Source organism: Glycine max, chromosome 2 (assembly GCF_000004515.6).
Source record: "Glycine max cultivar Williams 82 chromosome 2, Glycine_max_v4.0, whole genome shotgun sequence".
NCBI lineage: Eukaryota > Viridiplantae > Streptophyta > Magnoliopsida > Fabales > Fabaceae > Glycine > Glycine max.
In genome coordinates this window covers 37,614,759-37,629,512 of record NC_016089.4, presented here as the reverse complement: position 1 = coordinate 37,629,512, position 14,754 = coordinate 37,614,759, and the positions used below count along the sequence as shown (strand labels likewise).

Genomic DNA, 14,754 nt, shown 5'->3' with positions numbered 1-14,754 from the left:
ATTACAATTACACTTTTATCCTTAAAAAGAGCATAAAAGTTAAAATTTCTATTTTAACAGAAAAAACATAAGCCGAAAAACATTTCCTTTTTAAGATGAAAAATTATATAAAATTACCTTTTTATCCTTAAAAAGAGAAAAAAAAATTCAAATTATATATTTACCTTCACTTCTAATTATATATATATATATATATTAAATTAGTATCTAATTGTTGATGCTGGCAATCTAATCTTCTAAATATCTTAAAATAAGGACATTCTTGATAAATATTTTGTAGACAAATTAATGCTTTTGCAAAGGTCATTTATATATCCCTATATACAGTAGTACGTATTTTCTGTATTGATTACTTTTCCTCTTTTCTAATGTGTTGTAGTGCCTTAATCGATCGTCCCAATAAGGTTTCCATTTTTTTCTCCTCTTCCCTATTGCAACCCAATAAGGTTTTCCATATTTTTTTCTCTTCCCTCTAGCAATTATTTATTTATTTGGATTTTATTTTACTTATTTTTAAAGCTTTATGTTTTTTTATTTAATTTAGTTGTTCTTATTCTTACTTCTTATTTTTATTATCTGTGTTGGAACAACAACAAATTTCCTTAAGTTTTCAATGAGTATCTGTTAATTACATTTGGTAATCACTTGTTCATTTAGAATTCTTTTTCATATTTTTTTTTATTGAAAAATGCTATTTATTTTTTTGTAGAGTTAGTATGCTAACTGTGTTCGTGAATATATGGGTAAAAGGCTGGAAAAATTACATTGATATATGGGGACGGACAAAGGCTGACCTTAGGTAGGGGAGTTCAAAATCGAACCAACCCAAATGGAAAACTGTAAACTGCAGAGAAAAAAAAAATCAAAATCAAACTAAACTGTGAGTTTTCGGATTAGTTTGGTTTTTTTTATAGAAATCGAACGGTTTGGTTCGGTTTTGGCTTCTAGCTGAAAATCCAAACCAAATCGCATATTTATATATTATATATTTTTTTAATTTTTATTTTAGTACGTGTGACATTACCCATTAGGTGTGGATTGCGTTTCACTTACACACTACTGATTATACAATTCACGATTCACTTACCATTACTCTAAACCCTAATAATCTTCTTCTTTCTACGAGTACCAGCAGGCAGTGACGCACCTCAAAACCCTAACCTTCTTTTTCTTCTTCCTACCGAACATCGCGCCTCCACACAGTCCACTACACCAGTGTGCCTCTGTTCTACACTAGCGCCTTCGTTCTACACCAATGATGCACCCTCTGCAATTTCATTCCTCAATCTCCACTAGCAGCGCACCTACACCACCAACGGTATCCCCTCTTCCATAGAGTGAGCTATAATGATTTGAAACTGTGTAGAGGATTAATTTGAAACTGTATTGAATGCTGGTTTTGATGTTTCATAGTGAGTTAATGAACTATTTGAATTTAAGAGTCTAGTGTGTTCATTGTATTGTAGATTAACCACAGACTATTTGGTGAGCATTCTGCTACAGGCTGTGGCACTTTTTGAAGGTAGCACACTGGTTAATCAACCATCAAACAATGGAGGTAGTAAATGACTAAATGCTTTTTATTTTGGTGTGTATAAATGTTTTTTTTAATTATATGCATCAAGTTAATGCTTTATTTTAATTTGTTGCTGGCATCAAACACTCAAAGTAACAATGAAGAAGTGCAAACTCCGAATGTTACATCTGGAAACTCAGAGAGGCAAGATGAATCAAACAATGATGGATGCTCCAATGTTGAAAAAGCTCAAAAGAAAAGGAAACATGGAGAAGTAGCACCACTGCCACCACCATCCACGAATCCCACACCCACTAATCCTATTGCTGGAGAGTCAGGTAAGAGCAAACCATGTAGAACTAGATCTTGGGCTTGGGATTATTTTTCAAAAGATGAAAGCTGCACAACTCAAAAAAGAGCTAAATGTAATTGGTGTAAAAAATCATATGCTGCTAATACACATAAAAATGGTGTTTGATGTGTATAAACTTTCTGTTGTTTGAATTGTTTGAATATGTTTTCTGTTGTTTGGGATCTATTGACTGTCTTATATTTTTATGTTTTATTTATGTTTTACTTGAATTATTATTGTAACAGATTTTTATGAATTATTTGACTGTTTTATGTTTTTATATTTTATTTTTTTAAAGAATATTTAGATCTATAATATATTAATTTTTATTATGATTATAAACAAGATTTTATAATTAAAAAAAATGAAAAAACCCCCAAATCACACTACATAGATTGGTTTGGTTTGGTTTGAATTTTATTTCTTAAAAAATTCAAACCGAATAAAATCACTTGTTAATTTATTATTTAGTTCGAATGTAATTGTGAGAAGACCAAACCTTAGTGCGAACACCTCTAATCTTAGGTTAGATGAGAAAAATGACTAAATTGCTTGGAGATGAACGGTATCAATTTTGTAGATCATATGTAATACATGAAGGGGATCTATACTAATTTTATTTAGGAGGTGGTGAAGAGCTATTTGTAGAAATTGTGAAAAATGTTTAAATAATTTGATTGCAATTTATCCTGCTTTTATTCTTAATCATTGTATCAAGTTGTACCCCTTTCGCATTATTATTGTAAACTGTAATGAAATAAATAAACATGTTCGTAATAATAATAAAAAATTAAATTTTAGAAAATTTTAAATTAATTTAAATATTTATAAATTTATTGCGTTTAATATTACTATTAACATAACAAATAATACTCTAATATATAGCTGATTCTTTAATTACATTTTTCATTATTTTATAAAATTTAATTAAATATTTCAAATTTATAAAATAAAATGTTTATTCTAAATTAAATGATGAAATTATGTTATAATTTATTTTTGTATTTCAATTTAAAAATAAAGATTAAATCATTTGCTCGTGAATTTAATCATTTTATTGTTTTCTCCCACATGAATAAATATATCTTATTTTTGTAATAATTTAAAACCTCGTAATATTTTCTATTTTAATATTTTAATTAAAATAATTTTAACATTTTACTTTATACGAAACGTCAAGATGTAGTAATTTTAAGATTGTATAGTTATAATTAGGGATGTTCGGTCGAAATCAATTCCACAATAATCCAAACCAAATCAATTAAATTGGTTTAGATTTTTTCTTTTTTAGTCCAATTTAAACCAAACTAATTAAAACAGTCGTCGAGCCTCCACCCAATCTATGTCGGCAGTGCAGCTTTGACGCCGTCGACCCAGTTGTTGTCGTTGAGCACCCCGTTGGAGCAACGGCATGTTATGGGACAATTTTGGAATATTTGTGCTTTCATTTTTTCTCTCTACATTTCTCCCCCTTTCCACTCTTTGGACTGTGCTGTGTGAGTGTCATTTTTTCCTCTTTTCATTTTCTCTCTGTTATTGCCTTTTTCTTTCTCCCTTTCTCTTATATTTTCTATTCATTTGTTTTTTTCTTATTTGCAAAGGAAATTGATGAAACCTTTGTTGTAGGAAGATAGACTACCAGTGTTAAAATCCTTCATTCACGACTCTTCATATTTGATACGGCATATGGTTGGTAATAGTTTAAATCATTGTTTTCATTTTCTTCTCTTGATTTTTTGTACCTCCCATCCCCTCCCAATAACAGCAAAAGAAAAAAAATTTGTAATATGGAATGAATTTTGTATATAAAGCTCATTTACTTTTGTCTAAAAAGAAAAACCAATTTGTAATATACAATGTTTGTTTCTTGTGTTTGTTTAATAACTGAAGGAACCTTCCTTTGAGAACTCAGTGTAACTCACTACTGTCACTCTATTTCAGAACATTGACAGAGTAAGAGTTGTTTCTTCAAGTTCTTTTTAAATTCTTTCTTTTTTGGTTTGCTTCTAAATTGTTTCTGTTTTTGTTAATATTTTATTACTAATTTTGCTTTTATGTTACTATTTTATGGATAATTTCTTATCTACCATGATACTGATAAATGTTAATTTGGTGCTCATATGGTTATTCTAGTACTAGAGGGCGAGCCCTGATGCAGCGGTAAAGTTGTGCCTTGGTGACTTGTTGGTCATGGGTTCGAATCCGGAAACAGCCTCTTTGCATATGCAAGGATAAGGCTGCGTACAATATCCCTCCCCCATACCTTCGCATAGCGAAGAGCCTCTGGGCAATGGGGTACGAAGTAAAAATGGTTATTCTAGTACTAATTTTGGTATTCATTATTTTCAGTTGTTGATCAATGGCAAGTGAGGCAACTTCCAATAGGCCTTGTCAACCACCAAAAGTTCCAACACAACCACAAGAGACACAAGGAGTTCAAGGATCCCCAACACAAGAAGCTCAACAAACTCAAGCAACACAAGGAAAGGCTAGACAACAAACTCAACCATAACAAGGACAGGAAGCTCCATCAAAAGATCAAAAGTCCAAAAGAAAACCAAGTAGGACACCTTCTAGTGCTTGGAACTATTATAAACAAGTAAATGGAACTGTAAGTACTATCCACAATCAAAATAGTGGTACTCATGGAACTCAACAATTTGTGGAAGCATCTTAGACAGTGTGAGAAAAGTCCTCTTAGGGAAGTAAAAAAGAAACAAAAAACACATGTACTTGGACGTCCAAGTGGATGCTAACACTGTTAATTTCAAACTTGTTGAGTTTAATCAAGAGCAAACTTGGTTAGCACTTGCTAAAATCCTTGATGAGTTGCCTTTCAAATTTATTGAAAACCAAGGGTTTAGGGAATTTATGGTTGAGACTCAACCTAGATTTAAGATTCCCTCACGTATAACTATTGCTAGAAATTGCATGCAATTATATTTTCATGAGAAAGAGAAGCTGAAAGTTATTTTGTCGGTAAATAATCAAATGGTTTCTTTTACCACTGACATTTGGACATCAATCCAAAACATGAATTATGTGTGTGACTGCTCATTTGCTTGATGATGAATGGAAACTAAACAAGAAAATTTTGCATTTTACGGACAAAATAAATTTCAATCTTGAGCATGTTCGCCAATGTTGCTCTCAACCTTCCCATAAAGGCATCATTATAAAGTTCTATGGGTAACTACAACACCTATACCCAAACCGCAAGCTTCCGATATACATTCACATATGCTAAAAAGAAAGGTCTCCATCGTTGAACAAGAATATAGTGATTAGCCACCATCTAAGGTCCTTCAAATAAGGCTCTATTATAATCCTCTTCCAACTTAAACAACGTCTGAAAATAGTCCTTTGGAACATCAATAATTCTTATCGAGCCTTTCTTTGCCCATTCCTTTCTCAATTTGGGTTCAAGAATTCTAAATCCTACTATTTTCCCAATACAATGATCATAAGGGACCCCTTCCATGGTTTGCACCATTCTTGATACTCTTTTGATATGGGCGCCTCCTTGAATCTTTCCTTATAAGCTTCAGCCACCATTGGAAGGGGAACCTCCTCCCCTGGTTTGCCAAAACATCTGTGACCAAAACTCCAAAATGATACAGGTTGCTTCTTAAGGAAAAGCTTATCCATATAGGAGTTTTGCTTATCATCTCTATCCTTAGCTTCATCACCAGATAGCGATGGGAGATTCACATTAGTATATGTCTTCTGTTTGACCTTCATTATACTATCTAGTTATTATATAAATATTTTGTCATGTGTACAAATGCCAGAAGACATCACGATATTTGATTATCAACTCATGATGAAGAATGAATGAATTTTGATCAACTTGAATCTCTTGAAAAAATGCAAAGCAATTTCCTTTGATGACCCTTAGAATGTGTTTTCTAAAAGATAAAATTGTATCAAGAGTCACTAATGAGAAAGAACAAGTGAGGATAATTATAATTTTAATATCTAAAAATGATTTAATCGATTATAAAATATAATAATTGATTAATTCGTTCAAATCCCTCTTTGTTCTACATTTCCAGAAATGTGGTAATCGATTATCTTGTTTCACAAGCTTTCGTGGTTTTGGAATAATCGATTATCAACTGTATTAATCGATTATTTCGACACATAGAGAGCTCCTAAAGTTTTCAAATGCAATATAATCAATTACTAAATGTAGTAATCACTTATCTAGAGTCACAAAAACTTCTTTCTTCTAAAACTAGCTTATGTAATCAATTACTGAAACTGGTAATTGGTTAATTTGATGATTCTTGCTAAATTTTAAGTATAAGTGAGTTTTGTTGCTTATGCTAACACTTTGTAATAGATTACACTGTGTTGAACTCATTATTTCTAAGAAATTTTGAGATTAATTATTAATCTACCATGTTTGATTTCTACTAATTAAGCATGAATATAAGAAAACTAAATCACCCATCATACCTAGTCTAAAAACATCCAATACCAAAATCACATCTTACAAAACTTGTTTGGTGTAATACCCTGAAATTTCGCTAATTGTAAATTGATGTTTAATGTATTTATGATGTTATTTGATTATGTTATTGATTTGGATGAGTTAAAGTATTGTGTGAATTAGCCATGTGTGATTTGCTTGATGTGGATGTTGAGTTATGCGGAGTTTTGTTGACTTATGTTGAAATTATGAGATTTCAAGTTTTACCTAAACCTTTACTAGTAAAACTGTGATCCCAGACTCATTAACAGTTAAATTGCCTTCAAATTTGGATTATAAGTTTGTAACCCATGTCTTCATGTTTTGATCGTTGTGATTTGCAAAATAAAACTTTTCGACATCTCTCTTAGCGCGAGAAACGCGCTAAGCACAATTCCAACTTGAGAGAAATTACAATCAGCGCGAAATGTCGCGCTTAGTGCCAAAAGTGGATTCCCGCTTAGCAAGACGAGCTCGCTAAGCGAAATTTGCAGATTATAAATATGTTCATCAACGTGAAAAATATGATTTCACGCCTCTCTCTCTCTCTCTTAAAACTCCACCCAAATGACCATAGAAACTCCTCATCCACCACCCACAACCACCGGTGGCCACCACCAGCCGTCGTTGCTTGCTGTTGAACCACCACACAAAGATGAACACTTTAATCAAAGTGAAATCCTCAGAATCCACCTCAGGGATTCGGTGGAGAACAAGCTCTCAATTCTTTCTTTCATAGTTTCTCTAAGGTAATCTTGACTCTTATGCCTTTCTCATAGTTAGTTTGAGCTTCTCTTAGTGTTACTTGTGTTTTGGGTACCATAATAGAATGTTTTTACACTTTCTTTGAAAAACCCTTGAAAATGAGACGTAGAAGTTATCTTTTTATAAAATTGATCTTATTTTTGTGACCTTCCTTGGACCTCAGTCACATTGGCGTTGTCGCAATTTCAAAATGATATCTTTTGCAGTAAAACCCAAAACACCCTTTAGCTCTTTTGTTTTGACAGAGGTAATTGATCATGAATGTTATTATTAACCTTATTTTTGAAATCTATACTAAATTACCTTCGATTTGGTATATAGAGCTCTGTGTTTGGATTGACGAATGTGAATGCAAAAGGTCTCTGAGCGACGCAGAGAGAAGTTGACAAAGAGCTCATGATAGGTGAAGGGAGTTTATTATAATTTATGTTTGTTCCTATGCATTCCAGTTTTAAAAAAAATAATGTTTTTGAATAATGGGATGGGATCAAAAATAATGTTCCTATGCATTCCTAATGATAGTGTCGTTTTATTAGACTTATGTTGTTTGAAGCCCCGAGAAGTGTGAATCTGAAGCATGAAATTTATATGTATGTATTTGTGGGATGTGATTACTAATGGTGTTATTATTGATAGTAATGTTGATGAGGTGATGTTGTTATTGATGATAATATTGATAAAGAGTGATGGTGTTATTGATGATAATGTGACATGGGGTGATGTTTTTATTGATGATAATATTGAAATGAGATGATGTTGATGTTGGTAATGTCATTGAGATGAGATGATGTTGATGTGAAAATGATATTGAGATGAGATGATGTTGATGTTGACAATGACATTGAGATGAGATCTCGTTGATGTTGAAAATGTCATAGCGATGATGTATGATGTATATGTACATGGGGGTGCAGTGATCATGATGGATATCCCTAGTGAGGAAAATATAGTGGTTAAATGTGATTGCATATGATGTATAAAGATTTTGATGATGCCAAAGATTGAAACAATTCAAGTTTACTACAAGATTCAAGTCAAGATCAAGAGATTAATAGAAAGGATTTACGATAGTCCATTATTTGTTAAAAGAATCTCTTAAAAGATTGCAAAGGTTTGGCCTTAACTGGTTAAATTTTTCAAATCTCCTATAAAAAGTTTAAGTGTTTTTTTTACCTTTAACAAAAGTATATTTCTTTCTGGTAATCGATTACTAGAAGCTATAATCGATTACCAAAAGCAAAAATGATTTTGCAAAGCTTTCAGAAAGTTTGAATTTGAATTTTAAAGGCTGTAATTGATTACCACCTTTGTGTAATCGATTACCAGTAACATAATGTTTTGAAATTCAAACTGAAAAGACATGACTCCTCAATAATTAATTGTGTAATCAATTACCATAGATCTGTAATCGATTACCAGTGAGGAAATTTCAAAAATAACTCTGAAAAGTCACATCCCTTCATAAGTTTTTGAAAAGCCACCAAAGGTCTATAAATATGTGACTTGTGGTTGAAAATATTTTTGAGATTTTTAGAACTTCATTGTCTTATTCTCTCAAAAAGCAAACCTTTAGCCAAACACTTGCAAAACAATTAAGGATTCTTATAAGTTTTTCAAATTGTATTATTTTTCTCTTAAAGAGAGAAAAACATCTTTTGTACTTCCAAAGCAAACTGTGGTTGTAATCAAGAGACAGTGGGTCTCTTGATTTGTAAGTTTTTCTGAACACAAGGGAAAGGTATCCTTGGGTGATTCAGAAGTTGTAAAGGAAATTTACAAGGATAGTAGAAATCTCAAGTGGATTGCTTGAGGACTGGATGTAGGTATAGGAAGTGACCGAACTAGTATAAACTGAGTTTGCAATTCTCTCTCCCCTAATCTCATTTACATTATTGCAGTTTAATTTTATTTTACACATTTAAAGAGCATCAAATAAATTCATTGCTTCTTTTTTCTGCATGTTAATTCTACATATATCTTTTAAAGAAAGAATTAAAATTTGTTAGGGGAAAATTTTGAAACTTAATTCGCCCCCCTCTTAAGTTATTGAGGCCACTTGTTTAACCTTAAAGAGTTTTAAGCATCTCTGGATGGGGATGACTTAGAATCTTTAACTATCCACGGTCATTGCCTTGATGGTGTCCATGTTTCATACTTCATACTGTATGGAAATAGTATAAACTTTGTCAGTAAGTATTTGCAATTTCTTATGAGGGAAAATACTTGTACTTGGGGGCATGCCACTCAGTTTGGAACTCCCTTGAGACTCAGGCTGATCACCATTGGGAGGGCAGAGTTGCCTATGCACGACAGGGTGACCTCGACACTTGCTGCCTAGTTTTCCTAAGTGAGAGTGTCACGTGGACACACTTAGGCTATTTCCTGATAAATGGTACCATATTGCATTCGAGAGTTGAGGTCAGGTGCATGCATCGTACTGAGCATGATTTATTGGAGCCGTGGAAAAGTTGATGAATAGTTGTTAAGTGTATGTTGTATTTGAAAAAGATGATGGAACTCAATAAACCAAGAAGGGGGTTGAATTGGTTTTCAAAACAAAACGTACCTTTTAAAAATAAAGTTACAAAAAAAATTTTGCATGGACCGTATCACTAAAACATATATGAATCGAACGTAATCGATACTTAGTCAATCGTTCCTCAAACAAGATCCTTCATTAAAATCCTTTCTTTCACAAATATAAAACTTGAATCTTTTTGAAAAACTTGATTAATACTTGAATGAGAGAAAAAGATCAGATCAAGAGAAGAAAGACACAATTTCTTATACTGGTTCACTCTCTATTACTAGAGAAGCTAATCCAGTTATCGAATCCAAAACCAATATTAGATTTTCACTATGCATAAAAAATCCTTACAAGCAATCACAACCAATCTATAATTCCCACCCTAGAAAAAGAGACTAAGGCACCCAACACTAGGGTCCTTTGTGAATAAGAGCCTATGAGAACCCTACTATTAGCCCAAACTAGAAAACCTTATTCTAGCATGCCCTAAGTGATTCATGCATAACCAAAAGACGTGTAAATCATACACAGAAAAATGAGTAACGAGAGACACAATCTGATCAATCTTTTCTGCAAAAGCCCTTGTTGGATTGAGGAGGTGTTTTTCTTCAACTCAAGAGACACAACTCACTTCTAAGAAAAAGTCTTCATAATCAAATGATTTAGAAGTTGAGTCACTATAAAGCTATTTTCTTCTCTTCTCTTTTCACTAATGACATCTTGAGATCTTTGGCTCATTCAAAGGCTTGTGTTTTATTTTTGAGATATTGAGTATTCTCTTGATGTATATGGAGGGGAACACAAGCTGATTATTTATAAAGAAAACAATTATAACCGTCTGTAATCGATTAAATCTACAAAGTAATGGATTAACTCAATGAAGTAATCGATTAGATTATCTTTTTAATCGACTAAAGTGTTCTTACTAACATCTAAAAATAACTCAAGAACAATGTAATTGATTAGATACTCAAAGTAATCAATTCAAGTGTTCTTGTTCACTTTTGAACAACTAAGCGAGAGAGAAGTAATCGATTAAACCACTTGGTAATCGATTAAAGCAGAGACTCCTAAATAAATTAGTCATTGTCTCAAACAACAACGTAATCGATTTTGAAACAACTGTAATTGATTAAAATGATACGAGACTCAACTCTTTAAGCTTCAAACATCTTGCTGTAATCGATTATGATAGACCTATAATCGATTAAAACAGAGAGTTTTTGCCTCTTGAAGAAACTTTTCTTCACACTAACCATGATGATGAATGATGCAATACTAATATCATATGTACTAAGATGAAACATACCAGATAACAACCAATACAAATGCCACTCAAGGAAGTTAGGCATGTAAAAATCAAAACATCTTCAAGCTTTTCCTTGAGCTTCAAGCTTTGGCCTTTGTGTATGAGCATGATACTTGTTATTGTTTCTCTTGCTAATAATGGTTATTTGATAATTGTTGGTTTCATTTATAATAAACTCACCCTTACAATTTTGTACTGTGTGGTTGGTGCATGTGATGATCGTGAACCTTCGTTCGTGGGAGTAGATGGACAATAGTAGATTACGTGGAGTGAGATTATTTTGTTGGAGCTGCCAAGCTGAAGTGATGATGTTGGAATTATTTTGGGAGAGAGTTGTGTTTTGTTAATCAGATCCTCCATAGCTGATTCTATAATTCTTTTTTATTTGTGGATGTAAATTACAGATTTAATTATATGTATGAACTAATTTATCTTCCGTCATGTGAATGATGTGTATTGAGTTAATATATCTATATATATTCATTTAAGTATTTGTGCGTTATTTGGTGAACATATATCACAAAAAAATTTACTCACGTTTTTCACAAGCAAATTAACGGAGTTTTCATTTAAAAGTTGACATTTACGCAGTTTAGAGTAGTGATATCGTAACGACGATGTGTGTCATTACATTTGACATTGTAAAATGATTAAAAACAAAAACCTAAGACTAATCTTCAAGTCTTTACTATTTGTTTCAACAATAATAACATACATTTTTATTTATCAAAGTATAATAGTTAAATACATTAACAAATTATAATAATATAAAAACTATAAATGACAAAATTAATATGAGTGCAACTTAGGTAGGATTTAACTAGTTTTATTTTATATAGAAAAGAAGGTTTCGCCACATGGATAGATGTCACGTGAGAGTATCATATTCATTCTTTTAATTATGTTAATTGAAATCAATCCATCAATTCATTAAATCGATCATTATTAAAATAATTAAGATGGTTACAATGAGTATAAATTTTGATTAAATCATCAAAGTTTAAAATTTACATAATAATAAAATCAATTATTATAAAAGGAATTTTTTCATGTAAGCAAATTCCAACAATATATAAATCATCAATTAAATGATTCATTCTTATTTAAATTTCATATAAATATAATCTATGTAACGATTCACTTTCGTTACATGACAACTTAACTACTATATTGTGGAAACACTTCCTCTAATTTTATTTTATCTAAAATCACTTAAAAAATTGTTTTTATCTTTCTCAAAAATAGTCGCTGACAATAATTATTTGCAACTTAACGATTTAAAGTAAGAAAACATATATCGAATCACACACACATGGATAGCATAACCAACATACTATAAGTACTATACCTTACAACTCTACAATCCACATACCAAACACATTAATGTAATCAAATGGTGAGGGATACGTGTGTACCAACATAAGGTACTCATCAGTAAGTACATATGACAAAAGGAAAGATAACACATATTACTACTTACTCCCTACTCATTGACCGCAACTACATACTACCCTAAATTCGAACTAGGTTGATGTAAGATAAAGTAGATATAGAAACAACTAGAACTCCTGGGTCTTTAGTCGTGAAGAACCTGATCCACTGGTAGCCAATTGTTTGCTCCCGGGAAGAACTGTGATCATCATAGGCACAAACCATATGTGCAACAATGCAAGGGTAAGCTCACAGAAACAAACATACATTTGAAATAAAATATTAAATCTACAATATCATATCCGTAGGAAATTAACAAATAAAAACATACAAAAGAATCTACTCCATTATGACAATCACAACACATCCTCAACCAATATGCCCTAGTCATGCACTATATGAAAACACGACTCTGTTGGAGATTTTCACCAACCGAGCAATTAGTATAGTCAAATCCTTAACATAGTCCATCACCCGACCATTCAAGGAAACACCCATATTGATCATGGAAAGAAATTAGTGGTTTTGTCAGCAAAGATGTACGTGGGTTATGGCTTACCACGACACAAGGGTTGCAATGACCTTGACCTCAATATGGGTTCGCCCATTCGTCCATCGCCCAAGCCCGTACACATGACCGCACCAATCACTACTACAAAAAGCATTTTTTACGATGTTGCTTTTACATCGGTAGATCAAAAACTGACTTAGAAAGAACACGATGACATTTTTTGAAATTAAATGCAACAAATTTACAACGGTTTTGCTAAAACCATCTTAGAAAGTTGTCATTTGTCATTCTAAGACGATTCAAAAACTGTCTTAGAAGACTATCATCCTAAGATGATTTTTTCAAAACTGTCTTAGAATATTTGTTGCTCTAGGCAACGACATCTTTCTCAAGGAGACCACCCAACGCCGCTAGCATATTCACTCGCTCCAGTCCGTGCTCCATCAATCCGCCGTCACCTACGACACCAACCTCGCCTTCATTTTTGTCTTCTTCAAAAACCTTCGCTTCGACATGCTCGTTGGAGAGAAGGACTACGAGATTGCAGTTGTCAAGCGCTAGCTCAACGACCTCGTTGCGTGTCTCGAGAATGAAACCAACGCTCTCGTTAAAGAGCGTGTGGCATGTGACAAGTGTAAGGCCAGACACAACAACACCACCAACAATACCACCACCACCAAACCCATGGAGACCGAGATGGTGCAGTTCCTTGTGGAACTCCCCACAAAAACCATCTCCATGGACAACAAAAAAGCCCTCCCTTCCAGGCTCAGGCTCTGGACTGACAATCCCATCGAGGAGAGGGTCCATGTCCAAGCCCTTCCATTTTCGCTGGCCAAAGCGCCTCCTTGATTTTGATGCCCCAGCTCTGGAAGGAAAAGCACCTTCTTGAATAATGATAACGATAACGAGGGCGGGCCAGCAAAAGGTGATAGTAACGATAATTAGGCTAGTACTGAGGATAATAACACTGCTTCTGTTGCTCCTGTGACACTTCTTCCCCTGTTGGGGCTTCGATTGAAACGAGATCTGGCCTGGGCAAGGACGCGGACACAAGCAAGTTTAGGAGCAAGGATGTGCCACCACGTGTCCCCAGTGATGTCAAGAAGGAGAGGACTCCGCTGAGGCCACCTGTTGTTCATAACAGTAAGCGTAGCAAAGGGGATTTCATCGGGAATTCAAGTTCCAAGGAGAGGAGTGGGAAGAAACGCCTTAGGACTTCTAAGAGGGAGGTAGATCCCAACGCATCTCGAGAATGTCACGACTGACTTCAATTCAACTAAGTTCAATTTTCGTATTCATCAAATAGTTCCAGTTTCATTATATTCATTACTTCTATTCAGCTTCCAAATATTCTTTATTCTATACAAAGTAATTTAATCAAATCCAATAGAAACATTCGCAGAGAAAGCAAATGTGAAGGAAGACAGCTCATTCAGAAGGTAAATAATGAAGACTATAATCATCCTCTAAAGCAAATGAGAACTAACTAATTCTGATTTTTCACGAAAAAGATTGGAGATTATAAACAAATGTTTCTCAAAAGGGACACCGGAGGAAATTATTATATGCTTGGTAAGTATACATGTATACATATATTAAGATGTGAAAAAACGTTTTATTCTTTAATTTTGTACTAATTTGTGTGGTCATATATATATATATATATATATACTGAATATAAATGGTGTGGAATTAATATCATCTATCATCTATAGGAAAAGGAATCAGAAAATGGAGCAGAAGAGTGGATAAAAAATTGAACAATGCCTTTACCGGGATTACACCATTGCTGCCCACTTCCTGAGAAGAACCATTAGCAATGATTTCTATAAGGTAATTATTTTGGACCAACTCCATTTAATGATG

At 33.1% G+C, this 14,754-nt stretch overlaps 1 protein-coding gene across 1 annotated transcript; it reads right to left on the bottom strand.

The window, feature by feature from the left end:
• Positions 1-12,315: 12,315 nt before the first annotated feature.
• Positions 12,316-13,871, bottom strand: LOC121174344 (uncharacterized). The gene is made up of 2 exons (XM_041013534.1): positions 12,934-13,871; positions 12,316-12,573 (listed from the first exon to the last, which is right to left on the bottom strand). The coding sequence occupies exon 1, from the start codon at positions 13,693-13,695 to the stop codon at positions 13,255-13,257; it is 441 nt and encodes a 146-aa protein (XP_040869468.1). The 5' UTR covers positions 13,696-13,871; the 3' UTR covers positions 12,316-12,573; positions 12,934-13,254.
• Between the last annotated feature and the right edge of the window lie 883 nt (positions 13,872-14,754).